Source organism: Selaginella moellendorffii, unplaced genomic scaffold, assembly GCF_000143415.4.
Source record: "Selaginella moellendorffii unplaced genomic scaffold, v1.0 SELMOscaffold_19, whole genome shotgun sequence".
NCBI lineage: Eukaryota > Viridiplantae > Streptophyta > Lycopodiopsida > Selaginellales > Selaginellaceae > Selaginella > Selaginella moellendorffii.
Window position 1 is genome coordinate 1,115,180 of NW_003314280.1, and position 26,590 is coordinate 1,141,769.

At 49.5% G+C, this 26,590-nt stretch overlaps 7 protein-coding genes and 1 non-coding gene across 10 annotated transcripts; 1 reads left to right on the forward strand and 7 right to left on the reverse strand.

Moving 5' to 3' along the window:
• The first annotated feature begins 850 nt into the window (after positions 1–850).
• On the forward strand, positions 851–2,056 carry LOC9650824 (translation initiation factor IF-2). The gene is made up of 3 exons (XM_002972270.2): positions 851–965; positions 1,023–1,081; positions 1,131–2,056. The coding sequence occupies exons 1-3, from the start codon at positions 882–884 to the stop codon at positions 1,942–1,944; spliced, it is 957 nt and encodes a 318-aa protein (XP_002972316.1). The 5' UTR covers positions 851–881; the 3' UTR covers positions 1,945–2,056.
• Positions 2,026–3,697, reverse strand: LOC9650825 (trihelix transcription factor GT-3b). The gene is made up of 2 exons (XM_002972460.2): positions 2,737–3,697; positions 2,026–2,676 (listed from the first exon to the last, which is right to left on the reverse strand). Exons 1-2 carry the CDS (start codon positions 3,037–3,039, stop codon positions 2,086–2,088), a joined length of 894 nt encoding a protein of 297 aa, XP_002972506.1. The 5' UTR covers positions 3,040–3,697; the 3' UTR covers positions 2,026–2,085.
• Positions 3,698–5,641: 1,944 nt separating this feature from the next.
• LOC9651325 (respiratory burst oxidase homolog protein F) lies at positions 5,642–11,078 on the reverse strand. The gene is made up of 14 exons (XM_024677318.1): positions 9,825–11,078; positions 9,582–9,744; positions 9,467–9,515; positions 9,300–9,413; positions 8,781–9,194; positions 7,879–8,265; positions 7,546–7,641; positions 7,349–7,464; positions 7,149–7,251; positions 6,687–7,088; positions 6,506–6,634; positions 6,356–6,434; positions 5,946–6,278; positions 5,642–5,890 (listed from the first exon to the last, which is right to left on the reverse strand). The coding sequence occupies exons 1-13, from the start codon at positions 10,543–10,545 to the stop codon at positions 6,169–6,171; spliced, it is 2,883 nt and encodes a 960-aa protein (XP_024533086.1). The 5' UTR covers positions 10,546–11,078; the 3' UTR covers positions 5,642–5,890; positions 5,946–6,168.
• Positions 11,079–11,907: 829 nt separating this feature from the next.
• TRNAL-CAG lies at positions 11,908–11,988 on the reverse strand. The gene has a single exon. It is a non-coding gene; the product is annotated as a tRNA-Leu (tRNA).
• Positions 11,989–12,402: 414 nt separating this feature from the next.
• Positions 12,403–15,812, reverse strand: LOC9651326 (THO complex subunit 1). Its single transcript, XM_024677138.1, has 21 exons — positions 15,663–15,812; positions 15,453–15,611; positions 15,310–15,403; positions 15,104–15,249; positions 14,982–15,053; positions 14,857–14,929; positions 14,738–14,803; positions 14,632–14,678; positions 14,517–14,579; positions 14,332–14,460; positions 14,219–14,284; positions 14,125–14,166; positions 13,958–14,074; positions 13,821–13,903; positions 13,706–13,772; positions 13,585–13,656; positions 13,481–13,531; positions 13,371–13,430; positions 13,160–13,312; positions 12,626–13,105; positions 12,403–12,547 (listed from the first exon to the last, which is right to left on the reverse strand). Exons 1-20 carry the CDS (start codon positions 15,780–15,782, stop codon positions 12,833–12,835), a joined length of 1,953 nt encoding a protein of 650 aa, XP_024532906.1. The 5' UTR covers positions 15,783–15,812; the 3' UTR covers positions 12,403–12,547; positions 12,626–12,832.
• On the reverse strand, positions 15,782–19,042 carry LOC9651327 (protein FAM91A1). Its single transcript, XM_024677142.1, has 10 exons — positions 18,834–19,042; positions 18,671–18,788; positions 18,521–18,617; positions 18,359–18,465; positions 18,186–18,308; positions 17,939–18,092; positions 17,829–17,889; positions 17,411–17,775; positions 16,133–17,357; positions 15,782–16,072 (listed from the first exon to the last, which is right to left on the reverse strand). Exons 1-10 carry the CDS (start codon positions 19,013–19,015, stop codon positions 15,868–15,870), a joined length of 2,637 nt encoding a protein of 878 aa, XP_024532910.1. The 5' UTR covers positions 19,016–19,042; the 3' UTR covers positions 15,782–15,867.
• A 5-nt stretch (positions 19,043–19,047) lies between these two features.
• Positions 19,048–21,436, reverse strand: LOC9651328 (protein DETOXIFICATION 45, chloroplastic). Of its 3 annotated transcripts, none has more exons than XM_024677141.1 (13): positions 21,136–21,436; positions 20,950–21,083; positions 20,746–20,882; positions 20,547–20,687; positions 20,359–20,494; positions 20,216–20,312; positions 20,059–20,159; positions 19,851–20,014; positions 19,726–19,797; positions 19,542–19,658; positions 19,398–19,493; positions 19,229–19,350; positions 19,048–19,181 (listed from the first exon to the last, which is right to left on the reverse strand). In XM_024677141.1, the coding sequence occupies exons 1-13, from the start codon at positions 21,420–21,422 to the stop codon at positions 19,121–19,123; spliced, it is 1,665 nt and encodes a 554-aa protein (XP_024532909.1). In that variant the 5' UTR covers positions 21,423–21,436; the 3' UTR covers positions 19,048–19,120. The 3 variants fall into 3 exon arrangements, with proteins under 3 accessions (XP_024532909.1, XP_024532908.1, XP_024532907.1); XM_024677140.1 differs by having other exon boundaries at positions 20,547–20,690; XM_024677139.1 differs by having other exon boundaries at positions 20,547–20,702.
• Positions 21,437–21,461: 25 nt separating this feature from the next.
• LOC9651329 (phosphatidylinositol 4-kinase beta 1) lies at positions 21,462–26,217 on the reverse strand. The gene is made up of 16 exons (XM_024677137.1): positions 24,274–26,217; positions 24,030–24,221; positions 23,924–23,972; positions 23,725–23,857; positions 23,276–23,675; positions 23,160–23,222; positions 22,983–23,096; positions 22,854–22,923; positions 22,699–22,796; positions 22,551–22,646; positions 22,441–22,494; positions 22,243–22,386; positions 22,126–22,179; positions 21,992–22,066; positions 21,841–21,924; positions 21,462–21,769 (listed from the first exon to the last, which is right to left on the reverse strand). The coding sequence occupies exons 1-16, from the start codon at positions 25,840–25,842 to the stop codon at positions 21,668–21,670; spliced, it is 3,297 nt and encodes a 1,098-aa protein (XP_024532905.1). The 5' UTR covers positions 25,843–26,217; the 3' UTR covers positions 21,462–21,667.
• Positions 26,218–26,590: the final 373 nt, after the last annotated feature.

Below are 26,590 nucleotides of genomic sequence, written 5' to 3' on the forward strand. Positions count from 1 at the left end.
CTTCCAAGGCCTCCATCAACATATGAGCAACAAATGTGATTTATTTCTATGTTACACTCTTTTGACAGAAAGCAAAGCTTTGTATTGGGCAAAACAACTTTAAGATGCCCATACATTGTCAACATTTTGAACACTTTAAAACTATGCAGGAATGAGTTTTCTTTTATCCTAATTTGAGATTCATGACCAGGCCACCTTTCTTGGGTTTTGTTATTTGCCAAGGAGAAAGTACATGTAAGTATCAAGAAAATGTTGGACAAGGGTATTATCTAAAAGATGTGGCTTTAAATGTGTGAATTTCATCTTATTATGAAGCCTAATGGGAATGTTTGCTTCAACAGTAATTATCACCCATTAAACGAAGTGATTATCCCTAATGTATATCTCTTTTGGAGTCATTAGTTTATCATAAGCCATGATTTATTCTCGTGATTGTCAAGCAAAATATGCCATCTTGTCTTGTTTCTTTCTCCTTTTTTATTTTGTTTTCTTTTTTGCAAGTGAGCTCTTCCTATGTTTGGTTACACCATACTCAAGCGACCTAAGTTCAAATTGCGGTAAATGCTAGTTGTTCAAGTTCTCATCGTTCGCCCAGCTTCTACTTCGCTCTTGCGAAATCAAAAGAGCCACTGAAACACGAAACCCGAGAAGAATCTTTATAATTAATTCTTTCAACTATCAACTTATCCAACTCAAGAACTCAAAAAGATGAAACCTCACTACGGGATAGATTTTGCTACTCGCACGCTTTTTCTCCCTCCGAGCTCACAAAGTCTTGCACTCCTGGATTAGCCAAGGTTCTCAACAACTTATTCGCCAATATTACCAGGGTTTTGGTTAGGGCTTAAACATCACGATTGCGCTAGGGCAGGAGCTTCACGATGGCGGCGGTGGATTTCGTCGCCTGGCTGCGGGGCCGCGCCGGCCGCTTCGATAACACGCTCTCGGCTTTCCGAAGGGATCTGGTAACGAAAGCAGTGGGAAATTGTTTTCTTTGCATTGAAGGTGAATCGCCTGTCTAGGAGGAAGGCGACTTGGATGACGAGCTGAAAGCCGCGCTGCATCTGATAGCCCGGGAAAGGTATGCTCTTGTGTACGTCAAGGATTTCTTTCCCCTTCGTTTCTTGCAGAGAGCCGGAGCCGGAGAGCGAGAAGGATGGTGGAGAGAAGGGGAGTGGCGGCGAGGAGAAGATCAGTGGCGAGGAGGCGACCAACAACGGCGACGCCACCGCCAGTGCCGCCGTCGCCGCTGCCAGTGCCGGTGGCAAGAAGAGCAAGAGGAAGAACAGGCACAAGAAGGAGACGCTGTCGACGGCGGCGGTGGTGGAGTCGAAGGTGAACAAGAACAATCAGAAGGAGACGGTGTCGACGGTGGTGGTGGAGTCGAAGACGAAGACGGTGACTTCCTCAGTGCTTCCAGAGGAGGAGGCCGCTGCCGCTGCCGCCGCCCCTGCTTCAAGGAGGAAGAAAAACAAGAAGAACAAGAACACAAATACAGGGGACGAGAACAAGGATGCCGCGATGGAAGTTGACGCAACTCCTCCTCCGCCTCCTCCACCTCCCGCGGTGGCTGTTCCTGCCACTCCCGCCGCTGCCGTCGCTGTTCCGGAGGGGGATCTCGCCACCAAGGCCAAGAAGAGAAAGAAGAAAAGCAAGGTGGTGGCGGCGAGCGAGGATGGAGGCGCAGCGCAGGGCCAGGGCGATGGCGATGGCGAGGCCGGAAGCTCCAAGAAGGTCGAGGAACCCAAGGGCGAAGATGTAGGCGCGGCGCAGGGCTATGGCGATGGCGATGGCGAGGGCGAGGCCGAGAGCTCCATGAAGGCCGAGGAGGCTGGAAGCTCCAAGAAGCGACCGAAGCTCAAGGAGGAGGAAGCCGCTGGAGCCGCTGGAGATGCCGCCGCTACCTCCGCGAAGAAGAGGAAGAAGAAGAGCAAGGGCGAGTGATGATCGATAGAGTGATCGAATAGCTATAGAGCGATCGAGCGGGAACGTTTTGCGGGAATAAGATCTGTAGGAATCGGCCAGAGCGACAAGCATCTATATTCAAAAAAGTGAATATCCTGTGCGTAGAATATCCCAAGAATATTAGGGCTCTTGAGCAACTCTCATGACGAGGGCCGTGAGGAGCTCCTCCCTCTTCTGCGACCTCAGCTCGTCCTGCGCCCGCCTCACCTCCTCGCGCTCCCACCACTCGTGCTCGCGCGCCCTCCTCTCCGCCTCGAGCCGCTCCATCCTCTGCCGCCACTCCGCCTCGCGATCCCGGCGCTCGCGATCGCGCCGCTCGAACACCTCCCGCCACTGCTCCTCCATCCGCTGCTGCTGCTGGAAGAACTCCTCCAGCACCTCCTGCATGTTGTTGGCGCGGTACTTCTCCGCCGTCGCGCGCTGCCGCTCCTTGTCCGCCTTCCTCTTCTTCTTCTGGACGGCGCGATCGTCCTCTCCGCCGCTCGGATCCTCCTCCTCCTGCTCCTCCTCCTCGTCGCTGTTGTCGGGATCGTCGGATAGATGCGGTTGCTGCTGCTGCTGCTGCTTGGTCCGCTTCTTTGGCCGAATCAATCCATCCGACTCGAGCAAGAGCTTGGAGCCCGCGTTCTTGAGCCGGGCCTTGAAGATCGAGTCTAGCTCGTCGAAGAATGGGCACTGGCGGCCATTCTCTGGATCCGAGAGCTCCTTTCCCTAGAAAGATCACGACCCACCGACCGATCAGATCGAATCTCCAGCTATCCTAGCACTAACCTTGTAGCGATTGACGAGATTCTTCCACTTGCACTTGCACTGGTCGGCACTTCGCCGGTAGCCCCTATCCTTCATCTTGCCCGCGATGAGCTCCCAGAGTGTCTTGTTGCGCTTCGTCTGCGTGAAATCCTTCTCCAGCTCCGCGCGGATCGCAATTAGCTCCTTCGTCTCGTTGAATCCCCACTGCGGGATGCGATCATCCTTCTTCCCGCCCTTCCTGCCCCCTCCCGAGAGATTTTCCAGCGCGCTAGACCCCCCAACCAGCGATTGGAGCGGCATTGCCAGGAACATCTCGTCCGCCATAGCCACGAAGAACCCTAAAAAGAGAGAGAGAGACACCCTTCTCTTTACATCCGAGAAAGGTATATATTTTATTCCAAAAAGAATCCAGTCACAGGGGAGGAGCTCTTCGGAGAAATCACACAACACTACAAGCAGAAAAACAAGCCAAAAAATTCCTCGCTACATAGATCAGTCGATCGTCACAATCTTGCGGCCAGCGGCAGCGGCACCAAAATGTAGAGCGTAATCCAAGAAGAAGAAGTCCCACCGCCATAGCCGCCGTTAGAAAGATCTTCACATCCTCGCGAACAAGAAGGAGAGGGCGCTCATCCCTGCGATCACCGCCACCGCTGGAGCGAGCGCAAACCCTGCCCCCTCTTCTGGAGGTGGAGCCGGGCTGAGGGCTTGGGCATGGGCGCAAGAAACCGCCGACGCCATCACCGCGGCCACGATCAGCGCCACCACTTCGGCAAATCTGTGCGCCATCGCGATCGATCTAGCAGCTTTTGCGAGTGAGCAAGCGAAGCGACCAAGAAAGAAGCCTAGGAAACCTATGCCAACGAAAGCACGGGGGGGCCCTTTTATATATAAACCCAGGAGCGCTCTGTATGGCGGTTTGCGGGGTATATTCCGCCAAAAATTGGCCCCTCCACGTGTGGTGACACGCTATCCACCACATCGGATTCCCGCGTACGCGTGCACGCCACGATAGTTCTTAGGGCAATGCTGGTAAAGCCGGCTCTTGCCACGTTGGTGGATCAGTGACGTGTAAAGCACGACGGCTCCACGTCGGCAATAAAGGTTAGGCCGTTATAGATGCCGCGATTTGCGGCGAATGGACGGCCGCACGCGATGCGATCCTCTCCGTCCATTCGGGACAAACGTGGTTGGCCAAGCTTTCCACACTATAAATTCAAAGCTCTCACACTCATTCGCCCAGAACAGCATTCCACAATTCTTTCTTACGATCGATCGATCCATCGCTGCTGGGGAATTAATTGATCTTCTGGGCGCGTTTGACGATCCCAGCCCCCGAAGATGACCAAGTTCGCTCCAGCGACCCCACTGCTTCTGCTGCCGCTGGCGATCATGGCCAGTTTGGTGATGAATTCGTGGGATCCTCGCTGCAAATGCTCTGGACGAGCCACTTGCCGAGGAGGATTCCATCGCTCCCGCGCCGAGCTTCCCCCCTGCGCTGGAGACCGGTGGCGCCGCGAATTTTCCCGCAGTGCCAGCGCTGTTGATTGCCGCTTGCTTGGGGGTGTTCTTGGTTCTTCGCTAGGTAGCATATAAATGAATGTGGATTGACAAGCAAGGAGTGTCCGTACGAGACATATTCCACGGGAATCGTTTGAAATGGCGACGCGAGCCCAAAGTTTCAAACCAATTTCTCCGCGTGAGTTGAAAATCCTTCGCTCGATTGGACTCGGATTCTGGAATTCGCGATCGATGCTTTCTCGCTACAAGTTCTTTCATTTATTGAGAGATTAATGTGAGCTAGATCGAAGTTTTACACCACAATCTCTATCTAGATCGCGCCTTCATCACAGGATCAACGCGAAGAATTCCATGAAGCTCGCGGCAAGCAGCGCTAGCAGCAGGGTCGTCGAGGGCGATGCTCCAGTTGCATCCGAGATCGTCATGGGAGCTCTGCCCGGCGCGTGGCCATGGTGAGGACCCGGGGCTGGAGCCGGCGTCGCCATCGCCACTCCCACCACTCCCACCACCAGCAGTAGCGCCGCGATTGCCACACGATTCGCCTTCATCTTCATCCAAGCGAAACCAAGAAAACTCGAAGAGGAAGAAGAAGAAGAAGAAAGGTTTTGAGTTTTTATAGAAACCCAGGTGCCACGTGGCACACAAATGGCAGTCCATGTGTCACCCCTGCCCTAAAAAAGGAATGAGTCAACTTGGGGATGCACGATCCATTCGCTCCCCATAGATAAAACCCCTGGACGGGCTCTCCTTTGTGTGCATTGACATTTTAGTTGGTTCTAGGTAGAGCGTCCCTCCGCTAGTTCTCGCTTCTCGCTTCTCGATCGATCGATCGATCAATCGCGCCTGGGAATTCCTCGAGGGACTTGTCGATCGATTCTTCTTCTTCCTCGCGCCATGGCTGCTTCTTGGAGGATCAAGCTCGTGCTTTTCCAGCTCCTGTTGGCGATGGCGATGGTCTTGGCTCACGAAGGCCACAACCACGGCCCGGCAATGGCACCGGGGCCGGGCATGCACCACCATGGTCCAGCTCCAGCCCCTAATTCTAGAGCCATCGCCAGCAGCACCACCACCGCCATGGGAGCTTTCGTGCTACTCCTTGTGGCCTTCCAGTTCCTGGTATAGACAAGCTTGCGCTTGCAAGTACAAATTAAATAAACATTTACATGGTTTTAATATATAGAAGATTTTATCAAAGGTCAAGAGTGTTTACATTTAATATCTAGGATTTTGTAAAAAGAAAGCCATGGTTTCTCTCGAATAAGCCATGGTTTCTCTCCTTTGACGTACTCTTTGATCCCAATTTCACGGATTCGTACGTGTTTTGACAGTTTGCATGTACTACATTTTGGTACAGCTTTTGTACTACTGAAGTGCATGATGCAGCTTGTAATGTATAGTATACAAAGAAAAAGAAAAAGGATTTTAAGAATAGTTATTCCCCATTAAAGGAATTAGTAAAGAATAAAAATATTGTTAAATAAAGCAGAAAATTAAAAAAAAAAAAAACGTTCCTGTTCTTTCTGCCCATCGCGTCGTGTTCTTCATAACACTGCGCTGTGCGCGTTCGCTTCTTTTCTCCGTGTTTCTACAGCTAGAAACGAACTGGAGACGACAAAAGATGGATCGTATTCGCAGCAGCCAATTTGACTCGATCCTGGAAGAACAAGCCCGAGCTGACTTTAGAAACAAAGCAAGAAAAAAGAGCGTACCTTGCAAAACAATTCGACTCAATTCTATAAACTCGAGAGAGAAAAAAGGAGTCTCCTTTGACTTACAAAATTCTTTTCCTGCGATGTTGGTACTTCTGTACATCGAGTGTCGATCGTTTTTCGACTGAAAAGGAGTGTTGCCTTGTTCGCTCCTTCGTAAATAATTGTGTGTATGCGTGTGCTGTATCTCTATACACAAAGCTTTCGCCTTTGCTTCCTTCTTTTAGAAGTGTTCTTTGTGGAACTCAAATCTGGTGCTCGTCTTATACGTGTACTCGCGCGATATCTGGTCCAGCTCTTTGGCCAGAAGAGACGATCCGCAAAAGAATACGCCTGGATTCGACAGAGAGCTCGATCTTAGATCTTGGTTTTCTAACTATGAGAGAACTTTCAAAGCGAGAAACTCTTACCAATTCTAGAATCCGGATGCGTGCTTGCGAGCCTGGAGAATACTTTCCTCCAGTTTGGCTTGGCAAAGTGCGTGCGTACCTAGCACAAGAGAGCAAAACAAACATCAAAAACCATCACGAGAGAGGAAGCAAAGGAAAAAAACTATTTACTCTGGTTCCCGAGACAATGTCCACACCATTCTTGGCATGGTGGAGAGCTTGCACCATGGTGATCAACGCAGACCTTGCGTCGCCCTCCTCGTAAACGCTCGTCAAATAGTTGTGCATCTCAATCACAGCCTGGAGAGAAAGATGATAATAGTGACAACAAAGTCTCGAAAGAGAAAACCACCTTTTGATCGATCTCGGCAACTTCATTCATCACGCCTTTGAACCAGTCGAAAGATCCCTGCTCTCTCGTCACCCAGTAGAAGTAGGCGTTGGTCGGGCCTCGCCTCTTTCGCCTCCGCGGGCTCTCCATGGCCCGGATCATGTCAATGTGGACGGAGTCGCTTGGCGATGGGTGGTCGGAAGTTTTGATGTGGTTGAGCATGTCCCGGAGGATGCTGATGAACGGGGTGGCTCCAATGCCCAGTCCGACCAGTAGCAACACATCGTACTTCCGGTAGTCCTGCGCCGGAGCTCCGTAAGGCCCGTCGATCAACAGCTTTGGAAACTTGTTCCGCGACGCCGCGCCAACGATGTACTCGGCTCGGAGAAGGCCACTCTTGTTTCCAATCGGTGGCTCACACACCTGCAGTGAGACGAGAAAAAAGATGAAGCAAAGCTTGGATCAACTTAACGATGACTTTACCTCGGAGAAGATTCGCTTCATCTCCTGCGTCCAGTCGCCAAGAACTCGGATATGTACGCTCACGAAGTCGTCTCCAGGGGCGGAGGTTATGGAAAACGGATGCCTGGACGGACAATAAATGCACAGACAAGAAAAACACACAAAAGTCTTATGGAACTGGTGGAACGAGCAAGAAAAAAAAGGAAGGAGAAGAAATTTACCACTCGAACGGTGAGATTGCTGGGCATTTAAGGAAGAGATACATGCCGCTTTTATACTTGAACCCAGGTGGCTTCGTCATGTGCAAAGCCAAAACGTTTCCAGTGTAGATCGCAGCCTGCAACCATAAAAAAAACACAAAAGAAGAGGAACACGGTTTGATCAATCTTTTCTTTCTCTACTCAAGTTTCTCACGTACCTTGAGAATCTGTACAGAGTAATTCCCTGATCGAAAGTATCTCAAAGTTCGCTCCCCGGTGTAAAGAAGCAACGGCACGCTGAGGTACATCCAAGTCTGGGAGCTCAAAAAAGAAAGCACACAACTGTAGTGAGTGGTGGAATCCGATGCAAGGAAGAATCCAACGCATTACGATCGAAATGACGAAGAAAAAAGAAGAAAAAAGAAAAAAGCGCGAGCGAATCAATGGAAACAAACGAGCAACCAAACACAAAAAACAACCAAAGCAGGAAGAAAGATGGATAGGATCAATGAAGTTCATCCACAAGCAGGAAGAAAGATGGACAAACTTACGGTTTTATCCTTGAACTTGAAGCTCAAGAAGAGCTTGAAGCTGTGGACGATGAGACAGACGTAGACGATGACAAAGAGGTGGTGCGAGTACCAAAAGGCGTTGAACCCCGTAAGGCGATGGAAGGGCCATGGTAACTTAACGAGGCTCCGGCGGAACCAGCGGGTGGCGAGCGTGAAGGCAATGATCATGAGCACCACCATGATGATCCCGGTGATCCCCGTCACCGACTTGACAATGTCCATGTAGCTCGGCTTCTCGTAGTGCCAGCCGCGGCCAATCTTGGCGTTAAAATCCTCGTCCGAGGCTTGCACGATCCGGGGGAAGTCGCAGGCAAGGTGGACACCGCCATGGATGATAACTCCGAAAGCAATCCCGATGGTAATCGCCTGGTAAAACGTTGGAAAGTGTGAGAAAGAGCAGTTTGCGAAGAACGAAGGCAAGTTTTCTCTTGCGAAGAACGAAGGCAAAGTAAACTTTCGCAAAGAGATTGATCAAGCAGAGCGAAGGAAACGAGAGACTTTGCCAGTAACACACATGAAGAATGCGAAGAAAAACACTCAAACTCGGAACTTGCACGACCATGGAGAGAGGAGAGAAGAGAGGTTTGCGAAGAACTAAGGCAAAGAAAACTCGACGACCTCACGGAAGCAAATGCAGCCATGCAAAGAGATCGCTCAAAGCTTTCAGAGAGAGGAAAGAGAGTTTGCCACCCATGAAGAATGCAAAGTAAAACACACAAACTCTGGAAACTTGAAGAACACATCCGCAAAGGAGTCCCAAGAAAATGGAAAAATCTGGAAGCTTGCGAAGAACAGTAGACAAGCAAGAGCCCCAAGAAAATGGGAAGCAAGGACACGAAGGATCGAGCAATCAAAGAAAGAACTTACGATGGGTGACTTACTTTGTGGAAGTTGATGTTGTCGTCGAAAGGGACGACGAGGCCCAGCCAGGTCGATCGCAAGGTGGTGATGAGGTTCCTACAAACCGGGAGCAAGATGAGCGCCATGTTGAGCTTGAGCGTCTCCGCGGCGCCCTTGGCGGCGCACACGCAGTAGCCCATGATCTCAAACGCGGCACGGTTCTTGTACTGCACGAACTTCCAGGTGAAGAGCGCCACCATGGCCGCCAGCCACACCGACACCACCCAGATCCTCTGCCAGTGCTCGGTCACGTAGTTCCTGGTGCTGCGCGACAAGGCGCGGATTGGATTCCGCCGCCGCGGCGCCACCAGCGTCTGGCTGTAGTTGAGCTGCTGGAGATCGCGGCTGTAGCCCCCGATCGGCGCTCCTCGCATCAGCTGCTCTAGCTGCCATAGCTGGAAGAAGGAAGAACAAGAAAACGATTGGTTCTTGGTACTTGGTTCTTGATCTATCGATCGTTCCTGGGAGATTGCATGGATCGGATGGAATGGATTGCTCACCTCGATGTAGCCCAAGTTGTCGGGATCGAGCTCCTCCATGATCAGCGCGGCGTACTCCTCGGCTTGCTCCTTGAGCTTGGAGAGCTTGTTGGCGGAGGCGCTGAGCATGATCACCTGGATCGACGGAATCGTGAGAGAGAGCTCGCAATTGGGTTTCGTTAGCTTACCTCCTTGACTTCCTCCTCGGAGATCCGGCCATCGGCATTCTTGTCACACCTGGATAGAAGAACACAAAAGAAAGAGCTCAAGAACAGCTGCGAGAAGAGAGATTTCCATCCTTACATGTCGAAAAAGATCTGCATTCGCGCATCGAAGCTCTGATCCGAGATCTGGAGCCAAAACTCGTAGAGATCCCGCTTGGAGATTTGCTCCGCGTTGGTCATCCCCTTCTTCCTCGCCAGCGCGTCGAAGAGCTCGCCCGCAAACTCCTTGGAGTCCTTCATCCCTGCAACCCATCTATCGATCAATCGATCCAAGGAAGAAAGAAAGGAGAGAGGAGAAAGGAGGAGGAAGGATCTCTCTTACCAATGCATTGCCCGAAATCGCCGCGCTTGAGCAGCCCCTCGGGCGACGCCAGCTTGTCGAATCGCTCCTCCACGCTCTTCCACAGCGCGGATCGATCGGCCGCGTTGGCGCCGGCCTTGGTGATGAATCGCAGCCCGTGGAGCGCGTTCTCGGCGCCCGACTTGGATCGCGAGAGGTACCTGGGCCGCGAAGAGCCAGCATGCACACCACCGCTGCTCGAGGAGCTCGTGGCGGCGGCGGCGGCGGCGATGGCGTCGGGGTTGAATCGCGAGGAGAGGACGCGCGCGGCCGCGTGCTTGAGCTCCTGGGACAGCTGCTTCATCCGGCTGGACGTGTTGGAGGCGGTGCGCTTGAGCGAGCTGCGCAGCGATCTCTTGTCCGCCCAGTGCTGCTGGTGATCCAGCGCCACCGCCGGCGCGGACGCGAGGAGGTTCCTCTCGGGGTGCTCCTCGCCGCCGCCGCCGCTATACTGCACCGCGGCGGCGGCGATGGTGGGATTCACGCTCCTCAGCTTCACCGAGTCGTCGCGCACGTCCAGCGTCACCTCCACGAAGTGGTGCTGGGCGATGGCGCCACCGCCACTGCTGTGATCCAGCGCCTGGTCCCATCGCAGTGGCACTGTTGCGATGTGAGCTCCCCCTCCTCCTCCTCCTCCTTGGCCTCCATAGCTGGGATGAATCGAGAGCTCTTGTGCTTGGTGGCTGGATCTTCCCTGTCTCATTGCAATCAATCAAACCGGCCGCCAAAGAAAAATCCACGCTGTGGAAATTTCTTCCACTGGAAAGGTCGCAATCTACCTAGGAAGATCGATCTATCGATCTATCTACCAAGAAAAGAAGAGTTTCTGCGCTACAGTCGTGGCTCCTCCTCCTTTTTTCTTCGTCTCATCACCACCCGGATGCTTCCCGTGCTCACACGGAGAGGAGGAAGAATGGAGAATGGTGGCCGTAAGTAGATACCAAAGCAAAGATAAAAGAAAGAATGTTAAGCAAAAGCGCGTAGCCGGGTGCCCGAGGTCGGTTTGCCCGGTGTCCGAGGTGGAGTCCGAGCTCCTCCACTCACTTCCTTTTGAGGGTCTAGCCTAGCCAGGAGCTTCCAATCCCTGGGAATAGCGATCGAGTGGATCTGCCTAAAGCGCCCATGCAGTGGTGGAGGAGAATCGAGCTCGATCGCGAATTCGAGCTCCAGGAGAGGCGGAGAATTGAGCCCTCCGTTGGAACGCTCATAGAAATAGGTTTTAGAAGAGGTGGAGAAGAAGAGGAGGAGGAAAAAAAGAAAAGAAAAGCAACGCACCTTTGCTCTTGTGTGAAGAGGAACGCGCCGCTTTGACGGTGTTGGCTTCGTAAATGCCGCGAATATGCGGATTCTAGAATTGGCTGGTCGTTGACTTTGCCGGCTGTGGTCAAACCCCTAGGAACTAGAGTACTACTGGGCGATGCGCCGGAAGAGTTCCAGTCAACGCACCCTGGAATGGTCCCTTGGCGAGTTGGCGTGGTCCACTCCAGCCAGTGGGTCGAATTTTTTGCTCTCGATCGTGGCTCGCAGCTGGATTGGAGATGGAGATGGCGGTGTTGCGGTGGTGGCGTGGTGGTGTCCGGTCAATCTAGGAGGATCAAACACACTGGCGTGCGCGGATGGATCTCGATCCCGATCGACAGCGTCCGGTCGATTGGAAGTGATTGATTTGTCCCTCCACCACCGAGACGAAACGAAATCATTGAAATCATTTCGAGACCCCGCCAAGATCTTTGCATCGCGCTTGCGTTTGTCTGACGAGCCAAGAACACGGCGGGGCGGGCGGGCGGGGTGGATGGACTAGAAGTTTAACAAGGACGAAACAATGACTTTGGCAGTGTCGTCCCTGGCGATTTTCATCCCTCGAGGACTTCTAGAAGCGCAGCCCTTCAAGCCAAAGACCATGTACACCAGCCAGCCATGATTTTAATAAAAGATAGATCATGTGTTTGTGTATGACAAAACTTTGATGATCCGCTACATTGAAGAAAAAAAAGCCACCAATTCTGGGCTAAGGTACAACAAATTTTTTTTCAAAAAAACCAGCAAAAGAGGGAAAAAGCAATATTGTCAGGAATGGGATTCGAACCCATGCCCTTGCGGACTAGTACCTGAAACTAGCGCCTTAGACCAACTCGGCCATCCTGACTCCACTTGAAAAACTTTCCCATTCCATCATTCCTATGGTGTATATCGTCCAAGAGAAACGGGCAACTTGACCACTTTCTTCTTCTTGGCCCCGAGAAAGAGCCATGAAGCTCTCCATAGTGCTCCATTTCGTCACACGCCGCATCCATTCTCTCTGTATGGCAGCTTAGCTCCAACGTCTTGTCCCACCCACAAAGGATGTATGATGTGAAGGAGCAAAGCTGAGAGTAATTCCTTCTTCTTGGTCTTCTCCTTTGCTCGGACCATCCTAGCGAAGATCACTTCGCTCGAAAGCGATCGCTAGCCAGCTTTACGCTGGAGAGCTTTTGGATCTTGCGCGACCGGAGCGAAACTCTTGTCAACGACACAGCTAGCTCTGGCAACCCACGGACGAGCGAACAAAAGAGAAAGGAGAAAAACAAAAGTGAGACATGTAAAGTCAAGTTAAGAAAATAACTAAGAAATTCCAGAGAAGCTCGGCTTACACAGGGATGCGGTATCTCAACACTCCATAACAGCGTCCATCCATGATCCAGCACTTGAAAAGTACAAATACAGTTCTGCAAGCCAAGGACGACAAGCCGATTAAATCAAAGCACACGATGGAAAAGAAGAAAAAAGAAATGGAGAATACGTACGGAGTTTGCAGCGCTTAGAGAAAGCACGTCTCCATTCGACGATCCATGCCTTGACGTGAAAAAGAGATTCAGCACCAGCGGGGATAGGAGTCGCCATAGCTGCATGATTTGCCGGAACTTCTGAAAGGTTGGTGCAAGCCGGGCGGTCATTTAATACCGGCTTCTCGCGTCAAAATGTAGCTCTAGTGTGCCGAGATGTAGCAGTTTTTAGTCGCCTTCCGGGTGGGAATGCTTCTTGAAGTACCTCTGGCCCTCCCCCGGACTTCTAGCTCCAGGTGAATCATTGTCCATGGCGGCCGGAGGATCCGGAGAAATGTCTTGAGTGGAAGGAAAGCCCTCCAGCGGCTCGTGGTCCGATCCCTGCCTCTCGAGGTCGTCTTGAGATTCTTCTTCTTTGGCTCCTGCGACATCCGAGTCCATCGGAATCACGTCGTCAACATCTTGTGCGGCACCTCCATCGTCAACAGCTACACTCCCATTCTGCAATTAAAAAAAGGTCGCTTCCATTCGTTTAAACTGAAGTGTCGAAAGAACCTGATTTTCTTCCGAAGGAGGAACTGTTGCGGCGTCGTCCCCTTTCTTTGCTGCCTTTTGCTTTGACTTGTCCGACTTCCCATGAACTTTAAGCCGAACTTCCTGGGTAAGTAGCTCAGGCGGCACAACACCTTCGATTCCTAGCTCAGTGAACTGACCAGGTAAAAGAGGAAGGATTAGAGAGAAAAAATAGAACATGCATACTGCATACCCTTGCAAATCCTTCCAAATCCTGCCTTGCTGAGAATCTTAAGCCTTTCCAACAGTAGACCTGAATAGAATGCCACTATTACGAAAGTTTCCTTCTTCACGGAGGTATACCTTATCGTTTTTGTGACTGTATTCCGCTTCAATACCAGACATAGGATCCATCTGCAGATAGTCAGGCATTATCTAAACCCGGACAAAGTTTGAAAGCTGCTTACATCCTCAGCCAAAGCAGTCCAATACTCGTGAACTGGAGGCGTCTTCACTCGCTGTGGATCAGTCAGAGCATTCTGCAACATGCAACGTCAGAACTGTATATTAAACTCGAGTGACACATACAGGATTTTGATCCGCCCATTTCCACAGCTGTGAGAGTTCCTTGTTTCCCAACCTCCATCGCTGCTTCCTGAGGTAGAGTTTTATTTAGTGAGAGTAACAGGAACTTCTCGCAGACCTCTTTTTAGTCCCTTCAATAGACGATTTGCGTTCAGAAACGTTTTTTTCAAATGGTGGGCAACCATCGCGTTTCCACCAGACCTACGCCAAAACAGTGCATGAGCTGACTTTACTCGTAAACAATAACTTGCTTACCCAGTTTTTTTCACGTTCAAGTAAATGCTCAATGCTCTTCAAGAAATCTTTTCCTTTAGGAGGAGTAGATTCTAAAAGACGCTTCACGCGATCTTCCAAAACCTTTACTTCATCTTTCTGCGAGAAAAAAAATTGAATACCCTTAATGAAAAATTATGGAAATATACCAGACTTTCTCTTGCTGCTTCTTTTTCCGTTTTACCGGGTGTCTGTATAAATCAAATTATTAGTCGGACAAGATGCATATTGTTTTGAGCTTACCTTCAAATAGTCAAAAACAATCAGGCACTGTACAAGTACATGTCTCCTAAAACTGGGATCTTTAAGCTGTTACCAAAGACTTTATAACAGTACACGTATAAGCTGAATCTTACCTCGAGAGACATCAAATTACTACTGGTAAGATACTTTGTATTAAAGGTCATGTCATCGCCCTCATCAAGCTGGTGGGAAGTGCTATCATCATCTCCCAAAGGCTGCGCATCAAAGGCGCTCAAAACAATCTGCAAGAAAAATTTCGGTCACATTGCGCAAACTCAATAGTCCAGAAAGAACTGACAGTTAAACTTGCAGAGAAGATATGCCATCTTGGGATCAGTGCTGCGGGGTTAGAGAAGTGTTCCTGAGAAGGAAAAATAAGAGGATATAAAAAAACTTTAACGAGAAATCTGCACCTGAAGTCCCCAAAAAGTCTTGTAAAAGTTGAAATCAATAGGCACATCTATGAAAAAAAAAAGACAAAAAAACAGAACATGAGGTTGGAACCATCAGTTGGCGTACCGTCAGGTTGGTCTTTCTCATAGTTTGTTTCGTTAGAGGTATTGAATACACCCTTAATATTTACAGCTGAAATCCACATTTAAGTAGCTGCGGCCTTAAGTTAAAATTTTGAAAATCACCTGATCGTTCATAGAGAGGAAAAACGTGTGCAAGAAACATAAGGATTCGGCCGCAAAATACAACATCGTTCGCCTGCAATATGTAAATTAGCCTCACGAAGAAAAGAAAAACGCCCAGTCTGAACCTTTGAAAGTCGTCTTAGCAACTGATTGCAAGTTCTCAACATGACCAGTTTCCCCCGCCCAAACAATTCTGTCTGGATCATCCACAACTCACTTACACAGTCGCACGAAGTAGAAAGCATACCTTTCCAAGAACTTCCTGTTTCCCCTCGATGTAGGCAAAAACTTCCTTACAATCTTTGATAGTCGATACTTCTGTTAAGTCCTCTAACAGCTGGAAAACCATGCCTCCCTCAACATGGCTCTTCTCGCAGAGATACAAGACGATATCTGGGGGTACAAGAACAGTAAGTAAGGAGCAGGAAAGAAAAGAGGAAGAGAAAAACCGACCAAGGAGCCTGGTGATCAATCCACCGCTGTTGTCCGAGTCGTCTATAGAACGCCCATACTGCATTACTGGCTCCCCGGCATCCACAGCAGCGCCCTGCCAAGAAAAACAAAATACAACATCAATGTAAGGCGAAGATGCGTACCACAAGTTCTTGGAGCAGCAAGCGCAATGCGTTTTCCAGGAGCTGATTCTCGTCCTGGACCAACACGGCGTGCTTCTGGGGCTTCATCGCCTCCTGCATCGTGGCTAGCGCCACCGCCGCAGCAGGCGACGAGTGCGAGATCGCTTGCTTGAAAACATCCTGGAAATATTTCCCACCGATTGGCCTGAGCTGAGATCGCGAAGAACTCACCAGAATCCTGTTGCGATCGGATTGGAGAGCCGAGAAGACTGGATCCGCGACGTGCTGGAGCTGGACTCGTAATCCCCCGCCCGCGTCCACCATCGCTTGACCTAGCCCTAAACCCTCCATTTTCTTTTGAAATGTAGTATTGGTTGTATAAATGCGATCACCATAGTCACTCTAAAGGAGAAAAGATCTTTGGTTCTATCAGAGACTAGCCAGTGCTCACGAGTAAACTTGCCGGAAGCTTGCCTTGCAAACAGTGACTGATATCCAAGGCCGCAAGCCACGAGCCATTAAACACGAGATTGACACCAGGGAGTGGAACTATCTCGTCTTCGTCTTGCTCCACAAACATCGTCACTGCTCCCTTTGGAGATGGCGAGAATTGGTCCTCTCCAGCCGATAGCGTATACATCCTATAAGAGACCACGCATACAAACTCTCATCTCTTAGACAAGAGAAAAACTTGCTAGTACCTCATAGTGTTCTCATCGATGCTTCCTTTCTCCGACTGAAGCCTTCTCATCAGCGGCGTGGAAATGGAACGCGCGGTACTGCTCCCGGGACTCAAAACCATCTCGCTTAAACTGGGCGTTTCCTGGACCGCGGAGTAAGCCAACCTCGACACTGGGCCATCGGCTTGGTAGTCGCTTATAAAGTCCTGGAGCTTGGAATGGAGCTGCCACATTTCCCTGTCGTGCCGAGCAAGAGCATCAGAGTCGAAGAGCCCGCACTTGACGACCCCCTCGCAGACGAGCTTGCACAGCGCGGTGTTGAATAGCGGAAGGCCAAACTCGATGCTCTGAGGAACCCACTGCCAGACCGGTGCTCCACTGCCGCTGGTGGTGGTCTCAGAAACTACACTAACCAGACGAACGAATCCCATGGTGTTGAGGTGGAGTTCCTTCACCGCTTGGCTTAGAGCTTGTCCATGAGCTTCGGCAGAGTCCGGTTTGTAGAGTGGCAGAGCGATGTCCTTTGTGACAAGTTCGGCCTTTTCACCACCCTGGAAGGACTCCTTCGAGTAAGGTTGGACGACCACTGCCGAGTGTTTGAGGAGAGTGTTCACTACGTGAAGGAGAACTCCGCCTTCTACCAGAGTCCCCTCGAATTTACCACCTGGTCCTCCAGCAGCAGTCCCATCCCCCCAAGTCCACACCAGCGCCTTGTAACACCGCGAGAGAGACTCTGGAAGCATTCGAAGTCGCTGCCCCCGTATCAAAGCCACCGAGACAGGCCCGGCTCCCGCAACGCTGTACAGGAGTAACTTCATCCAGGGTGTCGTCGCAGCTCGTGAAGGAGGTCCAAAGTGAACGGGTCCGCCTCCCTCTGATGAGATAACGGCAGGACGCGATGGTAGCGGTATCATTGAGACGATGACGTCGTAGTCCCGGTGGAAGACTCGTTGGATGGTTGCCGCTGCCAACCCGGACAAGCTCTCACAGCGAACAACGTCGACTCGGACCTTCTTCGTGTTGTCAAAATTCTCCTTGTTAAACGAGACATCGTCCAGGATGCCCGAGCCGCCAGAACGGAGGCACTCCAGTGCATGCCGCAAGCTAAAGGCATGGTCTGCGAAATGCTGAAGTTCGCCTTCACACTCGGTCCCTTCAACTTTACGTAAATCTTCACACATTTCGATGACGTGTGAGTCTCCTAACTTTCCAGCTTCGTAAAGTGTTACTGCATGACCTTTCAGCCCTGCTTCACGAGAGATGTAAGTATCAACGTAACAAATTGACACTGATGCTTACCAGGCGAGAGAGATCCCATCATGAGGTAAGAGGTCAGGTCGGCATCCACCAAGAATGCGAAACGTACAACTCCAGGGAGTTCCGTGGGAGCGTCGCTGGTACTCGGTTCTCCCTGGTTCTCAGAAGGACGATGAACAGGGCTTAAAGCAACTGTAGGATCGTCGTCTCCAAAATCAGAAGATGGAGACCCTGGCTCGTTGGGATCACTTAGAAGAGCTGCGGGATCAACTCTTTTCTTTGCCCAGCCAAGACGAGCGGCTAAAGACACGGCTGCTTCCAGCTTGGAAAAGTCAGCCTGTAATGTTGAAGCGAGCTCAGCAATAGTAGCATGCTCGCTTGAAGTGATGAAAACTGCGTAGAGAAGTCTGGAGTGAAAACCGCCATAAGTTTCAGTAATAAATAAGCAACAAGTTCTTACTCTTCAGTGGGATCCTCGTAATTTTGGTTCTGGTTTGAAACAAATCCCTCCAAAGTTAAGACTGCGGAAATTCAGATTACAACAGAAGAAAGAACTATGTGATTTCCAACCTTGGAAGTGATCGTCAGGAGATACCGGCACGTCAAAATACACCAAACCTCTACGATAGAGACCACGTACAATGAAAGGATCATGCTCTCCAAACCGAGCAACATCATCCTCGCACACTTTCTCTACCAGAATGCTCTCCTCTTCTGAGAGTTTCTGTTTGAATAGACGTACAATTCAACGTTCCTAAAAGTAAGATAGAGCGTCTGTAAATTTCATTAGCTGATTGGTGCAATCGAAGAACTTCACCCTTATCTCATCTTGCGAGAGGTTCACAACGTTGATAATCCACCAAGCTTCAATACAAATGTCGGCCGGCTCAGAAGGCAGTAAATCTTTAGCAAAAGACTTATTAATTCTCCACATAATTTTCTGGAAGCAAGGGACATTTAAAGTCTATGCAAAACAATAAAAAGAATTACCTTTGCTCTGCATTTATTCAGAACATCTATGTACTCGTTGCGTCCAATTCCAGTCACCCGCAACGCATCAGCAGCACTGAAGTTCGGAATAGAATCGTAAGGCCTTTCTGATGGAAATGACAAGAAGGTTATAAAGAAGATGACCTCGGCTGCAAACCATACCATCTTTCAAAGCTTCATAGAGCATATCACAGTAGTGTTGGAACGGAGAAACTCGAAGAATACGGCAGACGTAATCGGATAAATGATATGGAAAGAGCTGTCAAGAATCAATAGTTAAAAACGAAATCGAGAAAAACGACGGAGATGTACCGCAGAATTTCGACGAAGATAGCGCATCAGCTCGTCGTAATAATCACTTTCCTTGCAAGTGTTTTTGGCAAGAGACTCGCTCCACCTCAAACGATTTTTGATGCAGTAGTCTTTTATCCTGAAAGCTAAGAATGTTAGTGAATCAAAGAATTAACGAGCTTACTTTTTGTGCCATTCTTCGCTAGATTGAAGATAGAGCTTGAGCCGCTTTGGAAGCTTGTCCCAGTTAGCCTCGTCTTCAATAGCCTTCGCGATCATCTGTTCCTCAAAGTTGGAGTCCAGCCTTTGCATCGTGGTCGACAACAGAAACCTAAATCCGAGCAATGTTATGACATGAAACTTCATACTGGGCTCCTTGTGCAACTGCCAGTCGTTCGTTACGTAAAAAAATGCGCGTTAAGTAATAAAAGGAAAAAGAGCCTCTTCACATTCTCACGAGAGGAACTTGTCTCAGGCTCGTTCCTCCCATTTGTCTCTCAGAAATGACCATGGTCCCGTTGCGAACGTTAGCCTGCATCGCTCAAAAACTTTAAACTGGTAGTAAGACCATCTAATTACCTCAAAAAGCCAGCAGCAGCTCGCAAAGCCATGACAAGCGTCAGGCCCATCCAGACTCCTGGAAGTCCGAACCTCCTAGGAGCCAATAGTAAAACAGCTGAAGAAACTAGTGCGTTTGACATCTGCCAAAAAGAGAATAGAAATGTAGACATAGCAAGTACAATCTTACCATTGCATATGTCGAGTATCTGAAATCGGAAGCACCATAGTGAATCCCATCAAAAACAAAAGCAAGCGAATTGATCGGTTGCGTCAAAGCAACGAACTACAAAAACAGACAATGTATCTCTTGTAAAAAAGAAGAAAAGCTTACTGGCATAATCGTAGACATCACTTTGAGCACCCCTATATCGCTGGTGAACAGCTTAGATAAAATACTGGAAGATGTACCGAGGATTGTGGTCATTAGAATTCCCAAAGAAAAGCCCATCTACGGAAGTGTAAGAAAAGAGAAAAGGTGAAAAAATATTAAAAAAAAGCCAAGCAGATTGACATACTTGCAAGACACGATAGGATACCAGTTTAGCCCGTCTATAATCTCTCTTTGCAAATGCACCAGCTAGAAGAGCCTGAAAAGCTACGGGTTAGCTACTTAGAAATTTTGAACTCCAATTGTTTCTACCTGGACAGCTATTGCCAACGAATCTGAAAGTAGCGACGCAGCAAGCCAAAGTTGCATACAAACTTGATGAGCTGCCATTGGTATGGTGCCTTGACGGGTAGCCATCGACGTAGACAAGGTCATTATTGAAAGAATAGATAAAGTGCGACCAAGAAGGAGCCCGCCTACAGAGAATGTCAAAGTTGCAAAACTAGTAAATGAAGCATACCATTTTTCAAAAAGCGCTCAAATTTCAGATCTTTGAGCTTGGGCGGTAATAGGATCGCTCTTTTGTTAAGGCACCACAGCAAATAAAACATCATCGCATATCTACAGCGACAAACGTAAATAGCTAAAAAAACGTAAGCGACAAAATGTAAGCTTACTGTGATGCTCCATATGCAAATGCCGCACCCACTACGCCGAATTTTAGACCAAATATAAGAGTTGCCCCCAGGACAATGTTTGACAAACTTGCAATCGCTGAAAAGAGAGAATTAGTCGTAAACAAACTCATCGAGTGACATACCGGTTGCATAGAGAGGCGTCTTGGTGTCCTTCAATCCGCGAAAAATACCTTGCAATGTCAGTGAAAGCACGGCTGCTGGCGCCGCAAGAGCCCGAAAAACGAGATACTGTCTTGCAGGTGGTGCCATTACTGAATCCTACAAACATTTAAATAATTCTTGCAAGCAGACTTAAAAACTCATGTTGTACCTTGGCGACGCCCATCAGTTTAAGCAATCTCCCACCTTGACATCCCAGTAACAACGCTTCGATTAACCCGATTGCACAGCCGAGGACGAGAGCGGAAGAAACAGCAGGCAGGACTTGTTTGCCGTATTTTTTTGCGTCGGACTGCTGCTCTGAAATCTAGCATCATATTCCCGCCTATGAAATACAACAGCAAAATCACCTGATCATCGGTGAGAACAGCAGCATCGTCCTCAGCTACGAACGAAGTTGTCACGCTTAAAAGAGGAATGTTGAAGCACTTAGAGACGTAGTTGAAAGCCGAGATCGAAACTCCAACAGCAGCTAGCTCCACCGCTCCTGTAAACGTTTTTTCGGCTAAGGAACGAAAGAAGAGAGGAAAGAGAAAAAGGAATAACGAAGGTACCTAGCCTTCCTACAAATGCTGTCTCCGTAAGAAGCGCCAGCGGCTCAATCGCCTGACCGAGCAGCGCTGGAAACGCCAAAACCGCGACTTCTTTCGCGAGGCCGTCCTTGGCCACAATATCCTCAAGCAAACTCCTATCAATCAATCATACATCATCTCTACCTCACATTCTTCTCACGATCATACCTGTCAGCCGGAGGATTTCCATCAGCTTTATCAGCGAAAAGGACCTCATCGGCGCTGAGGGAGCAAAATATCGATCGAGATCGCCTCCCGCGCGCCAAGAACAAGCAGCCCCCTCCACATCGAGCAAACGCGATGCCTGATTTGAGATTCCAATGCCGAAAAGAAACCGTGTTGCTCGGAATTCGCGACCTCCCAGCCGCATTGAGCCGGGTCTGCGAGGGAGGATCGCGATCGACAGCGCGAAAGGAGAGAGCGGCGGGCACGGGAGGAGGCGCCAGCGCACCCATATCGCATTGAAATATAGAACCCTAAACCCCCATCGCTAGTACCAAATGGACAGATATTTACATTAACATAGAAGAGGTGCCACAAGTCGGCTTTCTTGCTCTTTCTTATTCATCCACGAATGCCTTGGATGATACGCCCGCGCACAAAAGAAGAAGAGTGAGCTCTCGGCCCAAAATTATATGAAACATGGAAAAGAGAGAAGAAGAAGAACCACCAAAATCCGCCAGTGATCTGGGAGAGAGAGCTATTGGATTCCATTCAAAACACGTTGATAGTAATCATACTGCCGAGTACGCCAAGCATCTAAGCTACTGCTGATGAGCGACAAGACCAAGGAGACACATTGCTGCCAAGAACAAACAAAGAAAGACCATGAGAAGAACGAAACAAAGTTTGCAAAGTTCTAGGATAACTCACCTCCTCAGTCAAGCTAAGATGGAAACGCTTTCTCAAATTCAGGATCGTTTTGGGACCTCCACGAAAGCAAGGACATCCCGAATCCTGCGCAAGAAAAAATCGGCATTATAATGTTCGCAAGACGAATCGAATAGAACTTTTAGTCGTCTACCTGCATCATTTCCACCAGAAGAATTATCCGTTCTGCGTGCTTCCGACACGTAAGGAAGCCCTGGATACACAACACCTGGAAGGACAAACACGTAAAAACCGTTCGAGTGTTTGTATTTCCAAGCTCTCACTCACCTTGAAATAATCAAAAAACTCGCTGGCAGTCCCTTCTGCGTCTGAATCCATCACCTGTCAATGGAAAAAGACGTTCAAGTACAAGCGCAAGTGTGCAACAGCAGCAGCGACACTTGCCTCTAATTGTTCCCGAGTCAATTTAAAAGGGGCGTTCTCAAAGTTAACTCCACCAGGAGAATTAGACAGCATGAAACCGAAATCAATATGGACGATGTGCCCATCCTCGTCGATAAGCAAGTTTGCATTGTGTCTGTCCTTCACCTGTCAACGGCGCTCATTAGTTTAAGCAGTAGCAAAGCAAAGAAGGATTAATACCTGAAGAAAGTAGCATAGAATCGAATAGCCGGCCATGCTTTCCACGAAATTCCTCTGCGTAATTCACGGAAATCAGGGGGACGCCAAGAAAAACTTCATCGGTAAATCACCTGTGCAAGCTTAAACGCTGGCGAATTCTCGTCGTACTTTTTGCAAAAGTATTCTCTCAAGCTTGTGTTTCGCGTTTTTATGGCATGAACGGAAGCCTGTAACGCAGCATATTAGTAGAGGAAACAAACCAAAACGAAAAGAACCTACAGTGTCCGGAATCGTCTCAATCAGCGCTGCTCTGGAGGAAGTCACTAGAACCTCATATGGACGCAACCATAGAGGAAGGCCAGCTTCCTGAAAAATGTCTGCAAACAACAAAGACGTTGACACGATGTCGGAAGTCTCAAAGCAGTTCGGATTACCATAGAAATGGGATACAAGCTGAACGGCCAAGTGCTCTTGCCTGCAATCATCACCGCTTTTAACAATAGCCTGTTATAAAATAGAAAAAGCTTACTACAGATAAGAGACAAAAAGAGTTAAAGTCTTACAGATCGTAAATCCCAGCCAGGAAGCCCACCAAAGACGGACGTTTTCTTGATCTTTCCCTTTTTGATGTCCCATAGTTCGCCGCCGACGACATCAGAAGATTTGCCGAGTTGATCCTACAAATCCAAGAATGCGTTCAGTTTCACGTAAATCTCATATCCATACACAAAGTCTCCTACCGTTACTGTGCCACTTCCTTTCAGCGGAAGACCTGGCGGAGCTTCACCTTTTGCAGCTGCAGCCTACAAGAAATAAACATCACAAATATTCTCAGAGTTGACGCTCAAGGACTTACCCTGACAGCATCCATTGCTACAGTACTAGGAACACGGCGATGATCCTTTCTTTTTGCAGTGAAATCCTCTCCGACATCTTCCATATTCATATCAACAACCGCTCGCAAACTGACTTGCACCAATTCAGACTCGTTGCATTTCTCTCCCCTGTCGGAATCATCCGTCCGTTCCAAGACATGCAAGTTCAGCTCGACAACTTTGACGTTGGTTTCCCAGTCGTGTGCCATGGCTCGATCGATAGCACGGGAAGCACTGCGCAAGTAATTTTCAGAACCCGATTGTTGAGAGTTCCATACGGGATAAGCCCAAGGAGGTGGACGCTGAACATGCGCGTCTCCATTTGCAAGGGGAATCCCTCCTCGAGGCCTGATTGATGAATCTCTACTATCCCTGACAGAGCTGCATAAAAAGCATGATAAGAAAAAGGCAACCGGAAATTTTGAAATACCTCTCGGTTTCACATTTCAAAACCTCAAAGCAAACAAGGAACGGAGCCTTTTCCCTCGAGTTCATCAACACCGCGTCGTTTTCCGGTATGTGTACAACACGATACAAACCCTTCCCCATCGGAAAACACACACCTGAAACCGGGAACATAATTAAGTCACGTTAGAAACTAAAAGTAAAGAAAAGGTCGAAATGCTAACCTCCATCTTGCTCCGCACTTGCCAAATGATTGTTCAGTTCTGCCAAGGACTGGGAAAAGATTAAAAAGAAAAATTAGAGCAACTTACAAAGTTAGCAATTTAATACCTCGTGAAGAGCCTTCCGTCGGTCTTCCATTGGAAACACATCGACTAAACCAGATGCTATGTCGCATAACGATCTCACAAAATCTAAAGTGGCATGGTACGTTCCCTTTCGAATGTGGAAAGAGGAATACCTTGGCAACGGCGGTTTACTGGACCCCCTCTCGGTTTTTTGTTTTGGAGATCCAGGCCTTTTCTGTACGTTTCTTATATCAGTGAAAACCAAGCAACAAGAGAATGAAGCTTACATTTTGGGGTTTGCCGTTGCTCATCAAGGACCAATCACCGGTCGTAAAAAGCTTGTGCGCTGCAGCAAACGCAGACGTTTTCTCAGGTACCGTAGGCTTCTCGGAGACAACTGTGTCTGTACTACTGTCTGATCTCTGGTCAATGTCTTCGAAGTCGAGCCTCGTGGATGGCATCCTATGCTCAAAAGATTGCTCTGAGTCGTTAGTGCCAACTTCCACATGAGAGCAGACCGTTCTGCCACTATCAGATGAGACCTCAGAAGCATTCGCGTTGTCAGGACTTGAGACGGAGTTGACGCTATCTTCGGTCGCAACAGAATCCTCGGCCTTGTCTTTGAAAAGCCTCTTGAATAAACTCGGGCTGCTACGGTCTTCCTTTTTAGAAGACGATCGACTCTCGTCCCCGGTGCGGTCCTTGTCCCGAAACAATCTCTTAAAAAATCCATCTGCGCCTGGGCTGTTCTCCGGGGTTCCGAAGGTGGCGCTGTCGAAGATGCTTTCTTCTTCCGGATGAACCCGGAAAAACTTCCTAAAAAGAAAAAACTCGGACCCTTCGTCTTCATCCCAAATCTTCTCTTCGTCGTCTGTTTTGTCCCGATCGTCGTGCTTCTCCCGGAATATCTTCTTGAACATGAAAAGCAAGCCTTTCACCTCGTCCTCGTCCACGCTTCCTCTCACCCGATCCTCTCCATCGCTCTTGTCTCGGAAAATCCTCCGGAAGAAACTCTCCGTGGCTAGCTCGTCACTGCGAACGACCCGTTCATCGTCTCGAAAGAGCCTGCGAAAGAAGCTTTCCTGCTCGGCATCCTTGGACTGATCCGGATCCTCCTCCTCCTTGTCCCGGAACTTTTTCAGCACGTCGCGAACTTTGGTGGCGGGCATCAGCTTCTTGAAGACCCTGTACGACGACTCCGACGACTCTTCCTGCGAGCCTTTCACCCCTGCGGAAGCCTTCGATCCTGGTGCATCATCACTCACGGCTGCAGCAGTAGCGGTGGCGGAGGCGACGGCGGCGGACTTCTGGATAGGAGAAGATGTCAACGGGAGTATCCTTCGTGACGAAGATGAAAGGAGCTTGAACATGCGACTCTTACCGCTGGGACTGGTGATAGCCTTTTGCGGCTTTATCAGCGGCGGCCAGTCGCCGGCCAGCGACGCCAATTGGCACTTCTCTTGGAGCCTGCGAATCTCTTCGTTGTCATCTAGATCCTCCGCCTCGGCCAGGAGAAACCAATGGACCTTGACGGCAATCTTCAAGGACTTGGTGCACATATCCACGATATACTTGTCCAGCGAGGGGCTCGGCTTGGTGATCATCATGTAGCAGAGCTGGAAGAGGTAGCTCTCAATGCCGGTGATGGGCAGCGTATACATCCTGTTGCAAAGATAGTCCCGGACCCCGGAGTGCTCGTGCTTGTACAAATAGCTCACGGCGATCCATTCGCAGAAAAAGGCCGAATCGAAGAACCGGATGAGCCAGCCATTGTCCCCGGAGCTACTGGGAGTTCTCGTGATCTCGCGAGGCTCCTCGGCCTCGGCCCCCGAGTTATAGCCAAGAATGCGTACCATTTCTTCTTCGTCTTTTGCCCGACCTAGGAATTTTTTCGATTCTCGATCTATCCTGAATCTACAATCCTCATCCCAGAACTCTTCTTCCCGCGCATTGAGCTATAGCCTAGGGCACCACTCACCTCACGGCGCCATGGAATCCTCGTCCCCGCGCGGCGGATCTTTCTTCTTGGATCCACCTGCGGGAGCCTGCGCAGATCCGCGTCATCGCTGCTGCTGCTCCCAAGCCCTAAACCTAAAATCCGGAGGAAAAGAAGATCCCTGCTGCAAATCGGATGCTCCGGACGCCTGGATTCGCGCGACCTAGAATTTCCTCTTCTTTCCTCCCTCGCCCCTGCGGTGCTTTCACTGAGCTCTTGGCTCTGGTGGAGCCTTCCCCTTCTTAAAATTAAACCCCCATCCGACGGCCTGGAGAGCGCCAACGCGACACCGACGGCTGAGATCTTGCCCCTCGTAAATTTCAAAAATGAAAAGAAAGAAAGGGAGGATTTAGGTCGAACCGCCATTGCTCCAATGTCTCGATCGATCATCAGGTGAATCAATGAAATATTTCCAGGAGCTGAGATCCTCCCAGGCATAGCAAGCGCTGCGATTTCGTCTTGTGCGCGATCAACTGGTCCCTACGAAGAAATCGCTTGGCAGCGGAGCGATGTAGAACCGGGGTGCTCGATCGCTCCCTGGAGGTACGGTATTTCGAGCAATCGAGCTAGTTGCTACTTAGATCTCGTGAGTGCTTCCGAAAAAAAAT